Source organism: Drosophila ananassae, chromosome 2R (genome assembly GCF_017639315.1).
Source record: "Drosophila ananassae strain 14024-0371.13 chromosome 2R, ASM1763931v2, whole genome shotgun sequence".
Classification (NCBI taxonomy): domain Eukaryota; kingdom Metazoa; phylum Arthropoda; class Insecta; order Diptera; family Drosophilidae; genus Drosophila; species Drosophila ananassae.
Genome location: NC_057928.1, coordinates 27,032,628 through 27,056,668, shown reverse-complemented (window position 1 = coordinate 27,056,668; position 24,041 = coordinate 27,032,628). Strand labels below are relative to the sequence as shown.

General features: G+C 40.4%; 4 protein-coding genes across 8 annotated transcripts in view; 2 read left to right on the top strand and 2 right to left on the bottom strand.

The window, feature by feature from the left end:
- The first annotated feature begins 80 nt into the window (after window positions 1-80).
- Window positions 81-24,041, top strand: part of LOC6507524 (pneumococcal serine-rich repeat protein) — a 38,883-nt gene continuing 14,922 nt past the window's right edge. For 2 of the 5 annotated variants that reach the window (XM_044714873.1, XM_044714871.1), the window contains exons 1-5: window positions 82-467; window positions 4,162-4,763; window positions 4,833-5,087; window positions 5,158-5,316; window positions 22,954-23,379. In XM_044714873.1, coding sequence (XP_044570808.1) covers window positions 4,293-4,763; window positions 4,833-5,087; window positions 5,158-5,316; window positions 22,954-23,379 — 1,311 coding nt within the window. In that variant the 5' untranslated portion in view covers window positions 82-467; window positions 4,162-4,292. Of the gene's footprint in view, window positions 468-4,148; window positions 4,764-4,832; window positions 5,088-5,157; window positions 5,317-13,419; window positions 13,541-22,953; window positions 23,380-24,041 lie in introns of those variants that run through there. The other 3 variants (XM_044714875.1, XM_044714872.1, XM_044714874.1) reach the window with 3 other exon arrangements.
- LOC123257127 (eukaryotic translation initiation factor 5A-like) lies at window positions 1,698-2,475 on the bottom strand. The gene has a single exon (XM_044714876.1). It carries the CDS (start codon window positions 2,250-2,252, stop codon window positions 1,770-1,772), a length of 483 nt encoding a protein of 160 aa, XP_044570811.1. The 5' UTR covers window positions 2,253-2,475; the 3' UTR covers window positions 1,698-1,769.
- LOC123257129 lies at window positions 6,936-7,530 on the bottom strand. The gene is made up of 2 exons (XM_044714878.1): window positions 7,366-7,530; window positions 6,936-7,311 (listed from the first exon to the last, which is right to left on the bottom strand). Exons 1-2 carry the CDS (start codon window positions 7,375-7,377, stop codon window positions 7,030-7,032), a joined length of 294 nt encoding a protein of 97 aa, XP_044570813.1. The 5' UTR covers window positions 7,378-7,530; the 3' UTR covers window positions 6,936-7,029.
- On the top strand, window positions 7,926-8,600 carry LOC123257128. Its single transcript, XM_044714877.1, has 2 exons — window positions 7,926-8,029; window positions 8,093-8,600. The coding sequence occupies exons 1-2, from the start codon at window positions 8,018-8,020 to the stop codon at window positions 8,378-8,380; spliced, it is 300 nt and encodes a 99-aa protein (XP_044570812.1). The 5' UTR covers window positions 7,926-8,017; the 3' UTR covers window positions 8,381-8,600.

Below are 24,041 nucleotides of genomic sequence, written 5' to 3'. Positions count from 1 at the left end.
AAACTTTTGCCGGGGGCCTGTATAGCGTTCATCCGCGCGAGTTGGCATCCTCATGTATATTTCTGGTATTTTTGGTATTTTGTGCAAACACCCTAATTGTTGCCAACAAATTGGCCACACAATCTGATCCGTTGAGCAAGATTCGCGCGTGCTTGTGTTGTTTTCGTGTAAAATTTGTTTAAAAGAAGTGATTTGTTACCGGGCTGGCTAATAAAAGTTCTTTGCGGTGCCAAAAATTCAGCGGAGAAGCTGAAAATCCCAAAGAATGGCCCTGCAAAATGGCGAAATGTAGAGTAGACCAAACCCACCCAATTGCAGTGCGTGCACTTGTGCCTGTTTGTGTGAGTGAGTAAGCTACCGCGAATTGTGTGAAAAGAAAATAAAATAATTATTGGTAAAACCGGGATACGTGCTGAAACTATAATCTGGCTGCACCTAAAATATGCGGACCTGGACATACGAATAGCGTAAGTTTGAAATTCCTTTCAAAAGATCTGCGGCTTTTGGTGCTTGCGCTTTTGAGTATTTTGGGCTGACTTCATGGATTGTGCATATGTGTGCGTTTCCTTCTTTTCGCTGGGCAGGCGGGCGTCTTTTTGTGCTTATCTTTGCTTCTTTTCGAGTTACGCCTATTCTTTATTCTGGCTTACTTCCTCTTTCTTTATCAACTCGTTTGCTGCGAGAGGAGTCGCAAAACATCGATCGTCGATCACTCCCCTTCACTCTCCGTCAACTTCGTTACTTTCGATGTCAATTTTAATTATGAAATTATTTAACGGTGATTGCGATCGCTCTCTCTCTCTCCCCCAGTCGTGTTATCTCTCTCTCTCTCTCTCCCTCTCCCCATCTATTTTTCTTTTCAAGTACATCACAGCAACCTGCTGGTTTTTCTTGTGGTTTTTTAAGTGTGCCTTCAAAAGTACCATATTAGTCCCGGTGTTGAAACACGTATACAGCTCAAATTAATAAATAAACATAAAAACAAACGTGGAGCAAATTTCAAACTGCCAAGGGGAATATTTAAGAGTTTCCTCATCTGAGAAAACTTGCCCTTCTTCTGATACTCCCTATAAGGCCCCCTGAATTAAGCAGCACGGCGTTTCGTCATATCCACTGCAGAGGTCTATAAATAGGGGGATACGTATGTATAGAGTGCTAGGAATTCAAAGCTGGAAATGGCGGATGGGTATTTATACTTTTCTCTTCATCCCTGTTAATCAAAGGAGGATAGTAGTATTCAGTAATGAAGCCAATGGTGCGAGCTCGAGGAGACCGAGTGGTGGGAGGCAAGGCTCAAAGTCCAAGCCCTACAAGAAGAACCGCCTAACCGTTTTTCGAGTGCATTCAGGATTACTTGTCGCCGCATACTACGAAAATAACAAAAAGAACTGGCAGGGTGTGATTCACGTGAGGAACCAAGCTAATTTAAAGCTCACCTACAGAACTGTTTAGTTTTCTTTTGTTTTGTATGCAGTGGCACGCTTTTTGTGTTCTTTTCCGTTTTTTGTTCCGCCTCTTCGTCTCTTGTACTTAACACTTGGGCACTTGAAGCCTCATCAATTCATCAGCGAATACTTTATTTGGGTTGTCCGTGGTTTTGTGTGGTTGTATGCCCAGTAGAAGCCAAACTTATGGATTTTTTGGGCAAAACAATATACCCAATATCCCAGCTCCCCCCAAGAAAATAGACACAGTAATACTCAGATGATCCATTTATTTGCCGCTCCTCTATACATTGCTTGGTATAACTGGTCCCTTATTATACCTGGTTACTTGTCCAAGCCGCTGTTGGTCTTCATGGCGATGACGCACTCCTCGCCGCAGGCCGCCAGCACGGTGCAGAGGAGGTCCTTGCCCTCGTCGAACTCGGAACGCAAGGTCCCTCCCAGCTCACCCTCTGGCACCTTGAGGTCCTCCCGAATCTCTCCGTTGTCCGACATCAGGGTTACGAAGCCATCGTCGCTGATATCAGTTAGCTGGTAGTCCTCGCGCTTCACATGAGGCACGTCCATGTTGTGGGTCGAGGGGCAAATGTCCTCGTACTTCTTCTGGGTGAATATGTCGACCCCCACCAGGTGGACCTTGGCGTGGCCATGCTTTCCAGTCTTCGAGGTAGACATGTCGACGATCTTGCAGGGGCGACCCTTCAGCATCACGAATCCATTCTTGCGCAGAGCCGAGCACTGCATGGGGAAGGTCTTAGAAGCCCCCGAGTCCACGGTGTCAAACTGGGCGTCGTCGTCGTCCGCCATCGCTAAGATCCGCCTTCCAGGTAATGAGTGAGGTATCAAAAATTGTTTCCGAAAATAAAATTTTTCTTTTGTTTACAGACAATATAAAAAAGCTTAAAATATACAAATATTTTAAAATGAATTTTTGATACTCTGTCTAGAGACGTCTTAACTGAGCTGGAAACGTCAACTTTCTGGCCAGAAATGATATGTAGATTCGAAAGCGCCTGACTGTAGGGGCAGACGTCTACTTCGATTTAAACTTTTTCACATTACGGTGCAGTTCGAATTCGATCAGAATTAGAGGCAAAGAGTTTTGCATTATTTAGAGGCAACTGGAGTGGTGGAGAGGTGGAAGACAGCGGTTGTGAACTTTGAGCAGCTCGTTACAGTTATTTGGTTTATCGCGTCTAATCAATACCTGCAATTCAATATCATGTACATGGGCTCCGCCCACCTGAGCGGCGTTCCGCTTTACTCCCCTGCCCAATGCCGCCGACAGCTCGCTCTTGGCCAGTACGTTCCAAGCCCCATGCTTGGGCCCTTAACTTTGAGGTCTTGCTTAACTGCCGAGCTTTGCCCATTTGAATATTTGATTATCATTTTATGATAACTTTTCAAGGTGTCTTTGGATTGAATTATTTTTAAGCCTTTGCAGGGGCAACTTCAATGTTGTCTAACAACTCTTGTGGATAGAAGCTTCTGGCATTCCTTAAAGCCACTTGTTAGAAACACATATCTGTGCAATTGAGTTTTTCTTCAGATCGTGTTCTGATAAGATGGACTACGACCCGGAGCGCCCCAAAGCAGTTTGGTTCCAAGCATTGGCCCACTGCATATGAATATGTGGTATAGTTAATAAGTTTTTATATTTTTATGTGTGTTACAAGGCTCAAGGCGAAACGAATATACCCCTGTGCCCACCAACACTATCTGCCAGTTGTCACTGGCTGCATTTTCTGTACTTGCCGGCTTTCAAGTGAATTTCAACTATTTTTGCAGCCGCCGAAGAGAGAGCCCAATATGTAGTTGATGTGGTTGGATTACTAGTTTGGTGGTTCGCTGCCAGGCACCCCATGTGGGTTCATGTGTGTGTTTATCAGAAGAATTCGCTAACAAGGTCATGCAAGTTGGTGAAACAGGAGGACCGAAACCCGAAAATTTCCTGGCCTAGAAAACGTGTTTGAGGCACATTAGCATCTACTGTTGGTTTATCGGTTTAGCTGAATAGTGATCGCTTGACGCTCTTTTCCCCCAAATGCATTTTACTTTCTATTTCATTTCGAATGCGTTTTTCGACAGTCTCTACACACATGCACCTCTTTCACTTCTTTTAAAGTTTCGGCTGGGGTTCAAACTAAAGGCATTTTCCAGAGTGCAGTTACCTGCGGTAGAACTGGATGGCTTAAATAACTCTCGATTGTAGCTGATTTTGCTTTGGCATTATGTGAGTTGCATACGTTTTTTCCTTCATTTGCGATGCATCTTGGCAGCAAATTTATAGTGTTTATCCAAGGTGGCCGTTCTGAAACCTAGGTTAGTCGGTTCACGCTTTTGTATTTGGCCAGGCACCTGAAAGTGATTCTGTCAGTCTTTCGTCTTCCAGATTGTGTTTCAATTTTCGCAATAGAGGAAACAGAGTGAGGGAAGCATTTTTGCCTTTTTCTACGAGTCTCAAGTATCACCTCGGCTTGTTCAGAGTAATCAGAGTGAATGCGGGAAAGAAGTACAGAGAAGCACATCTTTGCACAGCCCCATAAACTGAATAGGTCCTCGTTCATGGCTAAGGACAGGACTAGAGATAAATATAGAGGGGCAGATACTAAACATCTAATCTGTATTCAGCTCAACCCAGTGTTTTTCTACAGATCGCAACACCCCCAGATGTATTTCCAAATAATTTCACAAACTCACAACTTTTTATTGACAGGAGGACCAGCAGAAGAACATTGCATAACAACGAAAGGAAAGGGCTGAGGGTCATCCTTGGAATGTGAAAAAGTGATGACATTGAGACACGGAGACCCACACGGGACCACCACCAAATAGAGAGCAAGAACAATGGAAACCGAAATCGAAAACAAATCCGATAAGGAAATAGCTATGATAACCAACCAAGAGACTGAAAACGCGGCCATAATAGCAGGTGGGGACGAGTGTTCGAGGGCTGCATTGGAGGCCCCAAGCAGAACTACTCCCACCCGAGAAAACACAACGAATCCTTTGAAACTAGATGGGACTTTTGCCATTCCAGTTGCGCCCTCCAGCAAGGTGGGCTTGACTGCCAATGCGGTGAGCAGCAGTCGAAGCAGTTCCCTCAAGAAGCAAAATCGTATATCCCAAGACAAATCAAATGCGAATGGATTGGAGAGTGGAAGGGGACGTCGCTCCAGCGAGAACTTTCTCAACAGCGACCTTCTGAAACAGTCGCACTCGATGATGTCTCTGCAGGCCCCCAGCGAAGAGCACCTAGAGCGTCGTAGTGTCGTTCAAACAAAAATCCATCTAGAAAGACCATACCACAGCCTTAAGGTGAGTGCCCAATAACTACTATTGCTATAATAGATATTGCTATAACTAGTGACATTATGTACTACGCAGAAGAACTCACAGAGCGGGAGCAGCAACAAGATGCATCGGTATTCTTGGGGCAGCGGACACAGCAGTTCCAACAGCCTCCACAGCAATGCCACCCTGGGATTGGGCTCCTCGGGCAAGGACGACCTGTGGGCGGCCATTCAAACGAACTACAACTACATCATGGACACCAACTTACTGGATACGTGCAAGGAGGCTCGATGTGAAATCGAGGGCGCCGCTGCAGTGTCGGAAAAGTCCAGAGAGGGCTGCGTAAAGGTGGGCTGTCTAATTCGATTGCTGCCTAAAAGTATGCTTTTATTTATTTCTAATCTACTCTGCTTTCCAGATGGCTGACGACACGCAACCCAAAGGCTTTAGTGAGGATCCCAAGGAGCTGCGTCGCTGGCTTCGTGAAATGGAAAATAAGTTGGAAACTTCGCCGACAATTTCGGAGTTAACCTTATTTGGCAACGCGGAGCTGCAGCGGCATTTAGCAGTGCACTCGGTAAGTATCTTCTAACAACGAAATCTATAATTGTATTTAAACAAGTCATATACATGCGGAGGTGGAAGATTTCCGCAAAAACTATGGAATTTGGAAAGAATTTTGCAGATAAATTAGAGATCCATTCTATTGTTTCATTCTTTTTTTCGTCAAACAATAAGCGATGTTATAATACTAAATATTCAAAGCTCGGAACAGCTTCCCTCACCGTCTTTAGAGAATATATATCCATCCGAATATGTATATCCGAATATATATACACCGTCTCTATATATCTTGCAACTTCCGATTTATTTTCTTATTCGCTAGTTATTATAAGACTTCCAAAAATGCTGTAAAGTTTAATTTCGTGATAGTGTGCCCTTGATGTTTCTCTTTTGTTAATTTTTCAGAAATCGTTTGGGTATAATTAAAAAATGTGAACGAAAAGGGAGAGGTGGATCCACACAACTTCCTCACAATCAGCTTCAACCTCTGTCGATAATCTTTTGACAGCCCAATTAATAGTTCGCAGTGGAGTGATGGAGAAACAATTTTAAATGCATTATCATATGCAAGGGCGAGAAAGTGGTCATTGTGTGAGTCATATTTTCAGGTTTCACCCTTTTTGGATTTCTTAGGATATGGAAACCACATTTGGCTGGCTTTTCTATTTAGCTGTCCAATTCTACCTAAATGAAACTTTGTTTCATTGTTTCTGCGGCAGGCTCCCACAACCGGATTTACATAACAATTGCTGGCTGTAACCTTTCGCCTAGCGAGTTACTCCATAGTCTACATTGGATATAAATGTGGACCATATGGCCATCTGGGTAGCTTAACTGAGTTGATTGCAATTGCCGCGCGGCAATAAAACATACACATTCGGGCCTCGGAATCAGCTGGATGGTAGTTATGGACGTTGGAAACCCGGCAATGACTTCGGGTCCACTCGCCGACTTCAGTTATAGTCCAACTTTCGCGCTAACTGAACCTTTGATAAACTTTCGTTTTATTTAGTCAGACTCTGACCAACTAGTTGCCATTGTTTGGCATCAACTATCGTGTTGATAAAAGTACACAATAAAATGCACTGTTTACTTGAACGTATGAAGTAACAGATAATTGCTTCCAACATTGAATTAAAAATACCCTGACTCGTTTACTTTGTCTATATTTTAGGTGTTGAAATTTGTAGATTCTAAAAAAGAGGCGAGAAGAGAAAGTACTTAGTAATAAATAATGAGTTAATAATGCGTTTTTTGGTTAAAATAATTGCACATTGATACATTGAATTCTATCCTGATTTGGGACTTCTTAGTAGGCATCGATTTCTTTCAGTCTTACGCCAACCAATCTCTGAAAATGTTGTTAAAGGGTCTTACATGAAATAGAAAGTTGAAAGAGAAAGGCTAGATTTAAGCCTAATTTTGAACTAAGATCGATGATTTCGATATCCGCTCTAATTACCAAAATAAAACTGGCAGACAATATTAGCCAATATAAACCAACCAAACTATCAGGTAAAAAAAAAGACCACTTACTCATAGTGTACTCTTCAGTTATATAGAATATAACTCCACTACTTGAAACCAATAGTCGCATTGGCAAGTTCTTCACCCAAAATTTTAAAAACAGTGTTTGCTTTATTATACATAAAATTTTATTTTTCTATTCATCGTTGGTATGATTCAAATCAATGTTCAAGCTGAATTTATCAATAATTTTGGCTAATCAATGGTAAATTACGTGTCCGTAAGCTGGAACCGCGTAGGACTTGACAACAGGCACATTGTGAACCACAGGAACATGCTTTACCACGGGAACATTTTTAATGACAGGGACATTTTTTACCACGGGAACGTGCTGGACCACTGGGACACTCTTTACCACCGGAACGTGTTTTACCACGGAAACCACTGGAGCTACATGCGCAACAGGAACCACGCCGTAGTGTGGCTCAACAAAGCCGGGAGCGGCCAAAGCCACAGTAGAGAGTGCGAGGATCACGGCGATCTATAGTAATTCACATCTTTAATGGATGCAGGATCAGAATATGCTTCTACTTACAATGCGGAACATGTTTAGAAGATCTCCGAATTGAAACTATTGAAAGTAAAGTTGCTTCTGCTTGAGTCGGTGGACTGTTGATAGTTTTCCACCAAACCATTTTCTTTATATAGGCCCGCGATGTCTTAGAGGCGCCCTCTGTCCAAGCGTCAAACGAGTTTATCCATTGCTTTGTATAAATTTTTGGTTTAATTGGGAGAATGGACTTATACAGTTGACCCAGAGGTGTCGTCTTGTAGATATTTATGTCGATATATCGACCTTGGTTCTTACTGCTCATCAACAACGCGTGCCGCGATCGACATAACGACAAAGATGGGCAAACGGACGCAGAGATTTTAATTGTTTAAGGTTTAAACTTTAAGGTATTGAACAGAAATAATGACAAATTTTTAACAATCGACAGACGAAAGAATGGTTTCGCCGCTTGAAACCAACTTTTAAATTTTTTTTACCAAAAGTATAATACGCATTGTGCTGCGGATTATGAAAACTAAGGTATAATTAAACGTGTTTGCCCAAAATGTTTTAGCAACTTATATAGAACTTATACCTATATAAAGGTTAAACTTTGGTTCAAAAAACACAGTCGATCGACCACACTCTTCAGTAGCTGAAGCTCCACGTTTCAAATCCTAAAACAACCTCTAAAATGTTCCGCTTTGTAAGTAAACTTAATACAAGGAATACGTGGTTTATTAAAAAGAAAAAATAAACTTTTTTTTAGATCGCCGTGTTCTGCGCCCTCTTCTCGGTGGTCTTGGCTGCTCCCAGCTATATTGCACCGCATTACGGTGTGGTGCCTGTTGCCCATGTAGCTCCAGTGGTTTCCGTGGTAAAACACGTTCCGGTGGTAAAGAGTGTCCCAGTGGTCCAGCACGTTCCCGTGGTGAAAAATGTCCCTGTCATTAAAAATGTTTCCGTGGTAAAGCATGTTCCTGTGGTTCACAATGTGCCTGTTGTCAAGTCCTACGCGGTTCCAGCTTACGGACATGACATTTACAGTGGATTTTAAAAGAGACTATCGAACAACCTAATCAAAGCCTAGATCTGAATCGAATAAATGATAAATAAAAAATTATATTTCTTTTAACATTATACAAAATATTATTTAAGGATGACATTGATAGGTATGGCGATATCTGCAAATGTTTGATGCGTTTTATAAGCACAGAATTCTTCTCGGAGAGTCGATAGATAAATATATATTTGTGTTGGAATTGTTTAATGTGGAAGCCAAGTTAAAGTTGTTGTCGCTGAAACTCTTCCACCTGACCCTAATTTCGCAAGTTGAAAAATGTATTAGCCTTGGCTTTTTTAAGAATTGTTAACAGCGATTTAGCAATCCATACTACCTCAGCTTTGTGTGCGTGAAACAGCCTCAGTGTCTTTAATTGTCGCCAATTGCTGCCGTTGTGCTGTTGAAGATTTTTATAATCATTGTTTTTCGTTTTCTTCTTCTTAATCAAACTTTATTTGTCGCGTCTTTCTCTCCGCGCTAATGCTGCAGTAGCTCCAAGCATATTTATCTGTCAGATTCATTCGTTAACTTGTTTGCAGTTACGGATCTCCGGTTTCCCCTTTACCAGTTGATTTCTGTTTTTGCTGCCTTTTCCACCTTATTATTTCTCGACTCAGTGCTTTGCGATTTAAATAAAAACATTTTTGTTTTTTGTCTAATTAAAACAACTAGTCACAGTAAGGTGGATGGTACTTGACCTAATTTACCCTTCTATTAAAATTTCTATTAAATCAACTGGAGGTATTAATTCCGTTGATGCTCCTTTCATGGGAACCTGAGGAGAGCTTTGGATGATTCACTAAAAGCAAACCGAATCAATTCGAATGCCAAATATAAACATTAGACAGTAAGTCAATTCTGACTTTGTATCCCTAGAAATTATTTTAACACGGTGCGACAGTAGACCAACACAATTTGACGCCATTCTTTCACATTCAGGTATTCCTAACCTCAACCACTACGATCTGACTTCTAGCCTTCTTCTGATCTTTCCATCTGATTTGTGTTTCTGATATGGTGTACAAATAAGGGAAGACATGTTGGCCACGCCAACTATTGCCACTAGCTAGGGAACTGGATTGCTTGAATTTTTAGAAAAGCGATTCGGGAAAAAAATGTTTTCCATTTCCTTGGGAACTATCTGTGGCGGTGTATGCGTTCCGAACCCCATTTGCAGCACAAAAAAAATTCCTCAAAAGGCAGTGATCTACTTTATTTTTGGATTGTGGCGGATCAGTTATGTGGTTTTTTTTTAGCGCGAAGAATATAGAATAAAACAAAAATTGCAGGAAATCCGACTTGCAGTTTAATTGTTAAACCTTCTCCTGTGTTTTTTCATAAGACATCTTGTTGGGACTCCGCAGGTATTTTGAAGGCATCAATCTCATTTTAATTGCCATCCTGTAACTTTGCCAATTGGGAACCGATTCCTAAGCGGAGTACCTCAAAAGATTCGTAGATCGATTCTCCATCAATCTGCATCAAAACCTGGAAACGAAATATTTTTTAGATTTTTCGTCAATTTCCTGGAGGCTCCTCTTGGACATCCCATGGTTGTGCCAATATGAGCCACAGCCAAGCCTGTAACTTTGTCAATTGGGACCCGATTCCAAAGAGGAATACCTTCAAAGATTCGTAGATCGATTCTCCATCAATCTGCATCAAAACCTGGAAACGAAATATTTTTTAAATTTGTTTGTCCAATTTTTGGAAGCTCCTCTTAGAAATCTCATGGCACTGCCAGTATGAGCCACAACCAAGCCTGTAACTTTGCCAATTGGGAACCGATTCCTAAGCGGAGTACCTTAAAAGATTCGTAGATCGATTCTCCATCAATCTGCATCAAACCCTGGGAACGAAATATTTTTTAGATTTTTCGTCAATTTCCTGGAGGCCGCTCTTAGAAATCTGATGGTAGTACCAGTATGAGCCACAGCGAAGCCTGTAACTTTGCCAATTGGAAACCGATTCCTAAGCGGAGTACCTCAAAAGATTTGCAGATCCATTCTCTATAAATCTAAACCTACATCTAAAAACGAAATGAGGGTTAGAATTTTTTTTAAAACTATTTGAAGAACAAGCTTAAATTTATTTTGAGAATATCTAAAAAATGTTTTTTTTGTTTTGCTGTTTTTTACGTTTTTGTAGGATTAATAATAATCTTGCGCGCAACCGAGCTTTTATTTACAAAAAGTTGTGGGATGCCGACAGTTCCCTACTGTCGTCCACATAGAAATGAGTTTAAAAAAAAAACCCTTTTCAGGGGTGTGTAGGTTGAAAACAGTAGAAACAGCAGTGGGAAAGCGGAGAAAACTGTAAGAGCTGCCATCAATTAGACCAACCACATTAATGGTTGGTGACTGGAACCCACACAGCAGCTCTACCACTCAAGCCCGGGACATTGCGCTTCAAACTTCAATTAAATGCAGCAAGTCGTGCATAGGCAATATTTATCAATCACCATTATTCTAACTGTATCACGTTTGGCCGAGACCGACGAATTCAAGTTAGCGAATATGCTTAAAACTTCATAGGAGATTCAAAGAGCATAACATCTTCTTTCGAAGGTTTTGCAATAGCACTTTTTTTTTTGGTTAATTCATCATAATAAATTTCGCAGCTAAAAAACTATCGTGTTTTTTATATTTGTCGTGACACGCTGCTATCACTATTCTGATTTGGATTCATAACGAAAGCAAAGTTCACTCAACAGTTCACTAGAACAGCTAGATGAGTGAGCAGAGACAGGAACAGGGAGGAGGAGGAAGGCGGTAGTCGGTTTAGGTAGTCAAGTTGCTAAACGGTGGCTTTGCTTCTAGCATTCTCTTCTTCAAATCTTCAAGTCCGGGGCACATGCAACAATGAGCTCGCAACTTTTAAACTGTTTCCATCGTCGTCGCCTGTTTGAGAAAGCTTCTGTCTTTCTTCTGTTTCTTTTAGGCCACGCTACAACATAATTTTAGTAGCATGGTATAGTCGAATGACTCTAGTGGTCTTCGCGGTTTCAGCCACAAAAGTTTAAATAAATAGTTTTGAGAAAGTATGCAACAATATAACTAGTTTGTTCCATTGAAATCGGCCTAATAAATTACTGCAGAGACCCATATAGTTGTACACTCGGATTAATTAATTATTCCCTGTTGAAAAAGGCCAATTCAGCACGCATTTTTATTGCCCTGTAAGTGGACCATCCATAAACAAATACCTTGCTTGGGGCATCCAAACCGAAGCGGCGGTAAGTCGTTCATAGTTAAAATATATCCGTTTCCTGGTTTCAGTAAAGAGTAAACACATTAAGATTTATATTAATAGGTAATATTTTTTTAATGGCTTTTAAAATTGGGTGGGTAATCTTGAGACAATTTCTTATTCTCCTATTTTCGCAAACTGATGGCTCCATTTAGTTTCAATGGTAATTTGCTTCCTATGTGAACGAACTTCTTTTTTTTCCTGTAGTTCTTTCATAAAAATGTAAATTAATATTCGAAAACTTTATCATAAAAGGGAGCTGTAATTAGTTTCACATTTGGCAAAGTCTAGTAGTCTAGTCTTTGTCTTTCCAAAGTCTAGTTGTAATATTAAATTTACAATTTTTGTTTTTTACAAACAATGATTAATTTATTTTCAGCGTGGGAGAAGAATATTCTCCTAAGCTTACAGAGTTTTGTTTCGCGAGTTATTAGTCTTTTATTAACAAATACTATTATCTGGCATTAGCAATAAAGGAAACCTGCAAAGCAAATTTTTAAATATTAAAAAAAAAAAAACAATTATTTTGTTCGTAGTATGAAGAAATTATTTTATTAATTTAATAAATTGTTAATTCAAGAACGAAATAAAAATTGTTACAAAAGTACGGCGGAGAAACCTGGACAAAATTAAGAGATCCGAGGGCTCTCATTGTAAATGAACAGTGGTTTGTTCTTAACAGTAACCACTAGTTACTACAGATTCTGTACACACAGATACAAATGCACAACAAACTATGAATCCTTAACAGCGCTTACAGATACTGTCATTGTATCTACAGATCCAAATACTCTCACGGTACTCAAAGTAAAATGCAGTATGTTAAAATTATGCATGGTGCGCGGGAGAAACCTGGAGAAACTCGAGAGAGCGCTGAACAGAGTACACTTAGCAGATACCACTGCCGACTCACAGATACAAACGCAACACTGAGAAAAGTACTTAACAGTGGGATTTTACAGATACTGTTACGGTATCTACATAGACCAATGCTCTTATGTATACTTAAAGTAAGACGCGAGCTCCGCGAGATCGGACCGGATCGGTTTGGAACGGATGATCAACTAAGTAAAAAAATGCGCGCGAAGCGTCGGTTCCTAATATAAATTATCTTTAAATCCCTAATGGAAATAAGTACAAAAATGCGATTTTAAGTTGCGAATGCCACAATACAACTCCCTCGAAGCTATAAATTAGTGTATATTCCGATGCCGACACATGGTCGCATGAACTTTTATCTCGCTCCAGCCCTATAACTTCCTATAAAAAAAAGTAAATTTTAGAGTAATGTATGGTTCAGCGATAAACCTATGTATATCAACATAAAAAACCACGTTACGCTTGCATTTTTGTACGGAGCAACGCGGCCCGCATCGTTTTATAAATTTCCCGCTCTCCCTCGCGAGTTCCGTTGCATTTAAAGTATATGTGTGTATGTGTTTGCATTTGTTCTTAACCCCAACTCCGGCATCGCCGTATCTATGTGAAGCGAAGCAGCTGTATCTGTGAGTGCGCAAAATACTCGGGCTCGAACGCAAAGGTAAACTACCTACTTGCCTTTCTTGTGTTGTTTTTATGTCTGTCGACGAAAAGCAGCCGCAAAAATGTACGAAAAATAATCCGAAATATAAGAGTGCGGCAACAAAACATTTTAGTGAAACGAGAGTGGAATCTTCGACACATGAAAGATATTATACCAGTATATTACTAAACAAAATCATCTCCGGGATCTTGGGTCGTGTGTCGCATGCTCTGATTTACGACATTTAAGATACTTCCTCTTTATCGGTCTTTGCCTGTTTCTTGTTCGTGGATCTCGCGGACATCGTGGATATAACAATTTCTCTTGCCCAAATAGGAATAAAGTGGCTCCAAACTGCTGACTCGGACTCCCCAACTCTACGGGTATGTTTTGGTCTCCCATCTGGAAATATCTGTCCGTTCCCTATTGTGTTTGCTTTGCTTTAGTTAGTTGTTTCTTTGAGATACTTTCTTTGCTCTTTTGCGTACCGAAAATATAGTGTGGTGAAAATATGTATTTTCCTCGTGCGTGCTTTGCTTCCTTGGTTTTTGCCCCCATCGATACGGCTCGACTTCTTGAACTATAAGTTTGCTTATTTTGCACACTTTCTGTGTATCCGTGCGCTATTTTGTGCGTAGATCTCTTCAGAAAATAATGTGCGAGCAATTTTAATTATAAATTGGAGAAACGAGGAGGCTTTTGCTGGCGAACGAAGTTAACTGTACTAGTTTCTATACGTCGTACGCAGATGTGTTTTTTTTTTTTTTTTGAATAAGTATGTATTTATTGGATATGAATTAAATTTATGAGACCATTTTCCTAATATTTTACGGAAATTCAAATCATTAAAACTTAAAAATAGATTTTTTTTGTTCACGATGATAAAATATCAATTAGAGGGTTCTGTTTTTCATTGGTAACAGTACCGTAACGCTCCAAATGTTAAAACAATTGTGGTGAAAAATTGTTATATCATGAGTTGTTATAATTGTTATTCAAACAACCCGGAAAATGACTCCAAATCACTAATTGGACATGGCTTTTGACAATGACAATAATCATAAAACGTCATCTTTTCAGACTGTCATTAAGTTTTTATACCAATGCCCTATAAATTATGGAAACGAATGCAAAATCCCCTGTCACATATTTATGATACACTTCGATCTGATAAAAACTAGCATGAATAGAGTTTATTTGTTTTAACTGACTTTCTGAACATTAAAAGGTATAAAAACTTCGGCGCTAAAGCTGACTTTCCTTACTTTTTTTTATAGATAAGTTAACCGATAACTTGTTTGAGCTCTCTGGAAAAAGAAACTCGTTTCAAGGACCTCGTTGAGATTTATGTATCGAGACCTCTTTAGCTTAAATGCTTTAAATTTACTTGTTGTTTGAAATTATGAAATATAAAGATTTGTAGTCTCCTCGCCTTTAACCAATTACATACATCAATAAATGACGATTTTTAATGTCATTATCTAAAAAAAAACCTTTGGATCCTCTTTGTTATACCCTTGCAGAGGGTATTATAATTTTGGTCAAAAGTGTGCAACGCAGTGAAGGAGACATCTCCGACCCTATAAAGTATATATATTCTTGATCAGGATCACCTCCTGAGTCGATATGAGCATGTCCGTCTGTCCGTCTGTCCGTCTGTCCGTCTGTCCGTCTGTCTGTCTGTCTGTCTGTTTCTACGCAAACTAGTCTCTCAGTTTTAAAGCTATCGAGTTGAAATTTTGCACACATCCTTCTTTCTGTTGCAGGCAGTACATAAGTCGGAACGGCCGGGATCGGTCGACTATATCCTATAGCTGCCATATAACTGATTGATCGGAAATGCCATAACTTCGTTGTTTTTTAAGATAGAGGGTCGGGACTTTCCACACATGTTATATTTGATCAACATATCTTATGTACAAAATTTCATAAGGATCGGCCGACTATATCCTATAGCTGTCATAGAACGATCGGAATTGGCATAACTTTGGTGTTTTTTAAGTTAGAAAGATGGGACTTGGTACAGATTCTATTTTGGACAAAATAATCTGATTTGCCAAATTTCATAAGGATCGGCCGACTATATGCGATCTTCTATATATCTAATAATATAAGATGCGTGGCGCCACCTAGCGGACTGCGACTGAACTGCAAGGGTATATCAACTTCGGCTCCGCCCGAAGTTAGCTTTCCTTTCTTGTTTTTCTTTGACTTCCCATGGACAACACTTTGAGACTAGGGTTTGATTATTAAGAATCGATTCATTAGTTCGTCCTCAAATTTGAAAGTGTCTTTGGAAATTACCATTCGATTTACGTAATCGATTTTCACCTTATCGGACGGGCTTGCCGTGTCGCCTCTGGAAATCCAGCTCCAATTAGTACCGTCTAAGAAGGGAAACCAGTTTCGCTGTGCTGCAATTCCCCTTCGAAGTATGCCCCAAGAACTGTGGCATCAACAATATGTTGTATTATTGCCAATGGTGCGAAAGGGAAAAAAGTTCCTCATGCTTCCCATTTACAGTTCCCTTTGCGTTCTCCAGCGGCAGCGACGACAATTCCTGAGAAACAGCTAAAACGTGGTGAATGCAGCTGGCTCCGGCCTCGGCCTCGGCCTCAGCCTCAGTCTCGGCTCTGGTTTTGGTTTTGGCTTTGCTCCTCCAACCACGTACAAGAATCGTAGTCCGGGCCGGGCCAAGGAAAATGACAGTCAGTGTATGTTCTGGATTAATGGCCACAACAGGGGGCAACGTAATAGGGAATCACTTTTGGTCTAAAGGAGATGAAACAGTTGAGCTCATTTAATTTTAGGACGCAGTAGCTACCAATGATTTAATTCTATTATTTCTAATTTAAATTATGAGTAATTTTAATTAAATTACTTTAATCAAGAAGTCATTTATACAGGAACTGTACTACGCTCGCTTCCACTTAACTGCGGTGGGATCGGGAGCGAAAGGGACTGGCATTGAGGATCGCAGATGAGTAGTGGACTGGACAGGGCTGGGGTCTTAAGCAGGCTACACCATCCACGGGGTCAACGGCTTCTTCATTGGTCTCGTCTCCGTTCTGTCGTTTCGTTGGCTGCTGTTTTGTTGTGTAAGACGAATCAAAATTATAACTTTACCGATTCTGCTTCGCAATGTAGCTACTTGGGATTGTACGTGCCAATGTAGGAATCGTAGCAATAAAGTGACTCCTATTCTATTACAAGAGCGCCTAAACTCCAGAGAAGGCAGCGCACCTTCCACACCTCCCATGGAGTGGGAGTCCGGTTCACAGCTAGAGTTCGATGGCCTAACAGCGTTAATATTAGCACGAAAAAACTAATTAACGCAGTTAGGGACTCCGTTTTCCCATATTTGCATTGTTATAATTTTTTACAGCCGATTTCTTTCGATTCCTTTCTATTTTTTACCTTACCACAAAAATCCATGGCTTGCGATCTCTTTTTTTACTCGCTTTTATTGATTTCATTCAATCTTGGGCTATGGCTCTCAAGCCATCGCTCTCACGACTGCTGGGAGCCACGATTAGCATAATTTCTCCCGTCTTGCATTAAAATATAAGCATTGATATCAAATACCCACTCCCGACGATGAGGAGCCTTGTGTGGCTTCCCTTGGTTATTTTATGTTATAAGGCAGCTGCGATATTGGTACACACTAAGTTTACTACGTTTTCTTGTTCAAAATGTTAAGAAAAATGTTATTCCAAACGAAAATACCCCCTGAAGGGGACTTAAAACGAACTCTAAATAGAGCAGCAGAAAGAAATCATAAAACACAAAGCCGACCGGAAACTACCTCAACTGAACACTCCGTAGCGGAACCAATTCAGGAACAACGGGTTTAATTTTGTCTATTCCACAGATAGTATCTAGTAAAAATTTTAGTCTGCTGTAATGAAACTATAATTAACCCAGATTTGTGGAAGTTTCATTTTTGAGGTCAAACTTACTGAAGCCATTTAATGGCATATTGTATAAGCCTGAATAAGTACCCCCCTCTCTTTTAAGCCCCTCTTACTCACATTTACGGAAGGGTATTGAGGGAAATTCTTTGTCAGAGCTGACAAATGCGAGTATGTTACGTGAAAAGAAACTTAATCCTCATGGGAGGATGGTAATGTTTTTCACAGAATGTAATGTCATGGTGGGGAAAATTGACTATTTTTGTTAACAAAAAAATAGACAAGGGTATAGAGGTGTTGGTATTGTGGAGGTTATTAGGTGTTTTTCAAGGCCAAAGAAAGCAATAAAAATTGTAATTCCTTCCTTGCCATTCATTGTCAGCTACGCTGCGTCTTTTCGAATTAATTCAGTTTGCGCAGTCGGTTCTTGGCTATTTTGGAGGTTTCGTCGTCTTAGTGACAATAAGGCAGTGTCTTTCAATTGGCTTTCACCGAATTAAGCTGACTAATTATATGCATACAGACGTGCACCATTCGACCTTCAGTTCTATGGACAAGCATAAAATACCTTCTTAACGTCAGATAAGTAATTACGCAAGGTAGACACAACTACACGCACAACTTACTTACGAGGTATAAGTCAGATACGGCTAAAGGAATCCTAAAAATTGTCTGGGCCATTTATTTATACAAGAACAGTAAAGTAGAAGTGAAGGGCACAGCTTATAGACACTCGCAAGGTGATCCTGATCAAGAATATAAAGATACAATTTTGACAATCTTTGGACAACATTATACCACCTATAAAAACTTATTTTAGTTGAGCTAAACTCCCAAAACTCCCACCACACTGCAAGTTGGAAACTTTCAATTAAAAATTCGTCAGGCACCCACTGGGACAATAAATGGGTTGGTGGCTTTCTTGGTAAATTGTACTCAAAGGATCGATGCAATAAAAGTGACCAAATAATTGAATTTTATTATAGAAAGTGGATAAGGGGACTTTGAAAGTTGCAATTGAAATTGCACGTTCGCAGTGGAAGTTTCTGCTTGACATCTGCAGTTATTTATGACTAAATTTGCCACTTTTTCAAATTTACAAGCATTTGGAAGAAATTGAAATCCGAATTAAAAAATATAAGCAGTCTTGAGATTGGCTGATAATTAAAGCGCAACCGCAAAAGGAAGAAACTCCTCACCAACGTTATCAGAGTTCAACGGTGGAAACAATCTATAAATTATATAAACTCTTGATTGAGTTTTTTAATACCTACGTTTGGTTTTCTGTGTTAGTGAAGCCCATTGACAACTTTAGTATAGCCTATTCAATAATACAGTCTTCGCTTCGAAAGAAATTTAAGTGAGACAAAGTACGCCAACAATCGAGCGACACAAATTGTTTTTCCGTCGCGTGCACAGCAGTCCATTCCCCGATTTTCCTCTTTCGCCACTCTCCAATGAACTCCAACACGCCAATGCTGCAACGCCGCGATCCCCAAATTTGGGTGAAAGGAAGGCCCCTTACCATCTGCGCCTGTGTTAATTCAAGAATTCATTTCGAATCATTCGCATTCAATTATAGAGATTCTTTGAGCCATAATGGTGTTTTGACTAGAATTCCCTACCAATGCCGTTTTAAAGCACACAGCTCATAAGCAGTCTTCTGTCAGACATTTAGGAGACATTTGTGTCCCAATACCCAGTGTCATGTAAGGATCTTAGACATACAAGTGTTCAATACAGCGTGGTAATCACGAAGGAGATTTTTCATATTCATGCGGGAATCTATTCACGCCAGGTGCGAAATAATGCAAATGAGGAGACAAGGTGCCACGAGTCGTGTCGTCTCAATTGCTGATGCTGAAAATGTGATGGGAAGAAACGGAAAAGAAATAGCTTAACATGGGAAACAACCGGAAAGGAAGGGAAAAACTTTTGGCATATCAACAAAAAGACGTTAGGGAAAAATCTAATTGACAGACTCCAGCTAAAAGAAAACACAGCGATGGAAAACTGAACAACGAAACATTTTGTCACTACCGGAAAATAGTTTAAGGCTAAAAAATTACACAAAATAAAAAGCGTTGGACGAAGGCGAAACTAACATACTCTTGCAGTTAAACTGCTAAATTGTTAAGATATTTAAAAAGAAAATATCGGGCATAGGGTAAGCATAGAAGACAAAGTTTCAATACTCTTTGCAAGAGTATAAAAGAGAAAAACAAGGGAGTTTGAATTGTTTCCAATATCGAAATGCACATTTTGCCTTGGCAGACAGCGTCAAAGATACACAAACTGACATCAGTCCGAAGGCCCCGTCGACATATGGGGGACGTGGTCGGGAGGAATGATACAGGAAGTGGGTTTTCATGGGAATGCGCCCGTTTGGTGTCTGCTTTTGCTTTTCTCAAAAGCGCGACTGAAGATGATCAGATAATTTAAGGATTATCCATGTATATACCATATAAACAAATGTTTATTTTTTGGGCAGGGCGCTTTTGGGAACGTTGTTTTTGGGAACGACATTGATAACTTCGTCCATCGATTTGATCTTCGACCTCTTTTGAATTTGTGGTCGTATTTGGGATGAAGAAGTTTTTTGTCTCGCAGTGGAGATTTAAGATCTTAATGGAAGTTCAATGAAACTTTCACTTTTGCTCCAAGGGGGAAGTTGGGCTATTGTTGAGGAATTTGGGAAGGAAAAATTTGTTAATTTGATTATTGATTGAACTTTAATTGTGTTCTCTTAAATCACTCTGTATATTCGTCCGTCAATTACTAACTTCCAACCAAGTCAAAACGCGTAGTTAACTTGTGAAAAGTGTAACAGAAGCCAACAATTATCGCCCTTTCGAAATATTAATGTTTCAAGCTTTAAATAACGTTGTCGGGGTTACATTTTTCGCTGCTGAGGAAGTAAATCACGTACCTTGAAAACGGGGAAAACCGGACATAATCGGCATCGAACCACTCGCCGATCGTGTGATTGATGGCTTCGAGGGAATAGTGTTCCTGACAAAAAACCCAAAGTCGGAGATTATGAAGCGATAAAAAAACAAGGGGCGTTAGGTGAAGTTTAGTTGAACCATTACCTTGCACTCTACCCTTTTTCATGGAGATAAGACTGAAGACGGAGCCGAGGAGTTAGTTTCCTCTTTGCAAACCAGCCGAAAAATCAATTTCGAAACGTGCTGCAGGTGTCTCGGCTCGTATGTCCAAAGTATCTTTTGCAGAGCATCTGAACCTGACCCTGCACCTTAAGAGTTATGGAACTCGTTTTGCAGCCTAATGAAGTGCTTTAGGGGAAAACGGGAGGAGTTGACCGTTTCAGGAGGTGGCTCAGTGTTGTTTTTTAATTCAGATTTTCATGGCTTCTGGGCATGGAAAACCATTGCAAATTGGTGTGCAGTAATAGCGAAAAATAACATGGCAATTTTGCCAATAGTGAAAGTGATGTGAAATGATCTCTCAAGCTGAGGATTAGCAAAAAGAAATCCGAAGACAAAGCTTCATACCTCCGACCTCACGTAGCTGCAATGTTACTTAAGCAACCGAAATTTATACACCGATTTGATTTGGTGGAGTTTAAATGGTTTTCCATCGCCTCTGGCTATCGCGCCACTACTGATGTCTGTTTTTGGTTTGGGTGGAACTGAGTGGAAAGCTCAAGGACCATCCATAACTACGCAACTTGTGAGTGATAAGATGCACAAGCCTATTGTTAGCTCATTGTACCATTGTCACAATAAACTTCTTTTCTCTATTACCCTCAGTCGAGTGTCGCATAGTTGACCCAAATACTATCTCCTAACCCCAGGAAGTGTGGCCACAGAATTTCGACTGAGTTATTGTTAATGATTATTCATACCAAATGATTAATTGCATTTTCGGCTTCAAATTTCGACAGAAAGACAGGCCGAAACTCCATCTCCCATCACCCTTAGCTGTGACAGCACTGTATATTTAATATATTTTCTTCATCAACCTACTCTTCTGCCTTAGTTTAACTTTGTCGAAGCCCTTTGCTATTCAAAAACAAACCAGAAAATTATAGAATTTTACAATCGCGGTCGGGGTCGCTCTGACATTTTCGATCATGAATGTAGACTTTTTCTGCTATTGTTGGTGTTTCGTGCTGTTCCTCAGCTAGCCAGCAGCGATTGCTCAACTAAATAGTCAGTCGATCGAACTACAGCAGCCGCTGAGTCAACGAACCTCGACACAGTCCACCAACAAATTGCCTTCTATAAGTAGAGACGAATATACTCGGCGCGCAAAGTTTTTGTTCAGTTGCTTAGACTGGTAAAAATAGCAGACGCACTGGGAACTTACATATTTTGGCCGAGTCTAAGGGGCGATGATGATTCCCCACGAATAAGCAGAGATAGGAAAATTAGAGAAAGCGAATCGAGAAGAAAACACTGCGAGCTTGTGAAGATTTTATTGAGTAATTAAGACATAAAAACGAGCGCAAGTAATTTAATCAATGGAAATAACTTTTTTAAAAGCTACGTGTATTGTTTTGCCAACTTAACAGCATTTTGCATTGTAAATCGTAACGTGGGGAAAAACTTTTCTTCCATTATCTTAAATGACAATATAATATGTCAACTTTTAAAGGTAGTAACTACTTTGGCAGTCTTAACGCTTTCTTTCTTGTTTTTGAAAATGATATTTTGTTTGGAAAAATCGTACACCGACTACTACTTCCGACGCAACATAATAGGGAGACCCTTGGGAATCTGGGATAAAACAAATAATAACAATAAAATTGCCTGCCCAAGTTCAAGCAGTACAGATTAGTCACGAATTTTGCATAAAGTTTTGCATTCTAAATTCTCATACTTCCAACGCAGCTCAGGTGGGTGGGTGGAACACCATTAAAAAATTGGCCGTACCTTAGAATCGTGCCGAAATGGGGAGTGGTTCACTTAAGTTCAGATAAGTTGGTTTTTCGAAAAACAAAGAGAAAGGAGTTCCTCTAAATAGGCATACATTGTTACAAGTTTTGGCTAGGGGCCTCACTGGAGTCTGAGTTGGGTGGGGCTTTCGACTGCACTCCGGCTGCACTACGGTTCCCTCCCAGGTTCTCGTTCTTGTATTTTGTAACGAACTTTAAGTATTGCAAGCCGGCAACCCACACCTCCACCTCCACACTCACTCCCACATTTTATCCAAAGGCATCTTCTTCAGCGACTTGAATCTGCTGGGTTTAGGTTCTTTATGTACATTATTGTAAATATGTACGCGTGCTTAACCAACAAGCGTGCTTAACCTAAACTACCGTTCGAGGAGCCTGCTATCTGAGCTCTTCCATTTGTACGGAAATGATTTTATCCAAAACATAATATTCCCTGATTTGGAACTATCTGAAATTTTAATAGTGGAGTCCCAGTTTCTCATACTCTTGGTAATATCGAGTAGATATTATAATGGTCTTTAGGCGCCTAAATAGGCGGGGAATGATACTGTTTTTTGGTAAAAGATCTTTTTACCCAATACCTGATGCTTTGTGCATTTGTGTTAATTATTTATTAACTTCCGCACCTTCGGTTCATGTTGAGTCTTTTTCGTTTAGGCAAAAGTTCAGTGGAATTAAACAATTTGTGCGGGGATCTGTGTTCAGATTACCGTTGTTGGCTACGTAGTTTTCCCGCCTTTTCAACTTTTTAATGAATACCATGTGTGGGTGCCACCGGCAGTCGTGCCCCTCTGCGTTAATTGTAAATATTTCCTATTTTTGTATGATAAATTGAATATTAATCTCTGCAAAGATAAAGTTTTCACAAAAGACTCTGGAAGGCTTGGAGTTGTAAGTTTGTGATGGAGCTTACGCAACGAAGAAGAAACCCAGCCATTAAATTTCTCTTTACGTTTCTTTCCAGGTGTTGTACCATGAAATTGTATCACACGCTCGCGTAGTGAGCTCTTGCATCCGCGCCGCCGAAAAGGAGCACCAACTCCAGCTGCAGCAATTACATTTGCAAAAGCAACACCCAAAGTTGTCGAGTCAACAGCCCGCTTCATTGACCAGCAATTGTTCGAGTGAGTCAACCAGCGAGTCGGGCACTAAGTCGAGCAGCCTCAGTAGTGGCTTTGTCTCCGACGAGGTGAACACATCCATCACAGCAATAGCAATAAAATCTACTCAGCCGCCCAGCCACTCACACCACTCGCACCACCCGCCCCACCCAAAAAAAGGCGATGGAAATTTGGAGCGGCTGCGCGACCGCTATCACTTATTGTACTTAAAGGCGTTTGAGTTGCAACTCTGCCTGGACAACTTGCTGAGGAAGCGCAGCTCCAGATCAGTAAGTAGCACCTCCTTGTATTATAACTCTCACAAACGCATAGCTATGCTCGAACACATTTAAATACAGAATTTTGTACTCCCTCGGGGCCTCGGTTCGGGGCCTCCTCCCCTGTCGCACGCAGCCCATGTATGTAGTTGTGGACCGATCGAGTGCATTTCTAACACTTTCTTGAGTACACTTCGCTCTGACAGCTCGCAGCTATTCGTTGCCCTACTTTTCGAAGCATCTAACAGATTTTTAAAGGAGATAGGTCGGCCAATTTCAATCGAAAACTGAAACTTTCACTGCAGGCGACCCAATGTGGATAGCCGCAAAATTAAAAATCTGTTTAAGCCCAGAGTCTGGACCGATTTATTACGTTTCTTTCTACTCCCAAAAATATCGTTTACCAATAAAAAAAAAAACAACTCAAAAAAGAAAGTAATCTCGAACTGCTCGAATTTCCTCTTGATACGGGGGGCTGAACCCCCGCAGAATACTATACTACATGTAAACAAAATACGGATTTTATTTATTTATTGGCCCAATTCTTGTTTCTTACTATGGTTATTGTGTACTGTTCCCGCTTTGTAATTCATGTTGTTAATTGTTGGGAAATTCTGTTTGTTTAATGGCGTGGAAACAATGGGCCATTGTCTGCCTTTGATCGAATTGAAGGT

What these genes read in the sequence shown, in the direction of transcription:
- LOC123257127 (XM_044714876.1), bottom strand. Translation starts at nt 2,252, where the DNA reads ATGGCGGACGACGACGACGCCCAGTTTGACACCGTGGACTCGGGGGCT.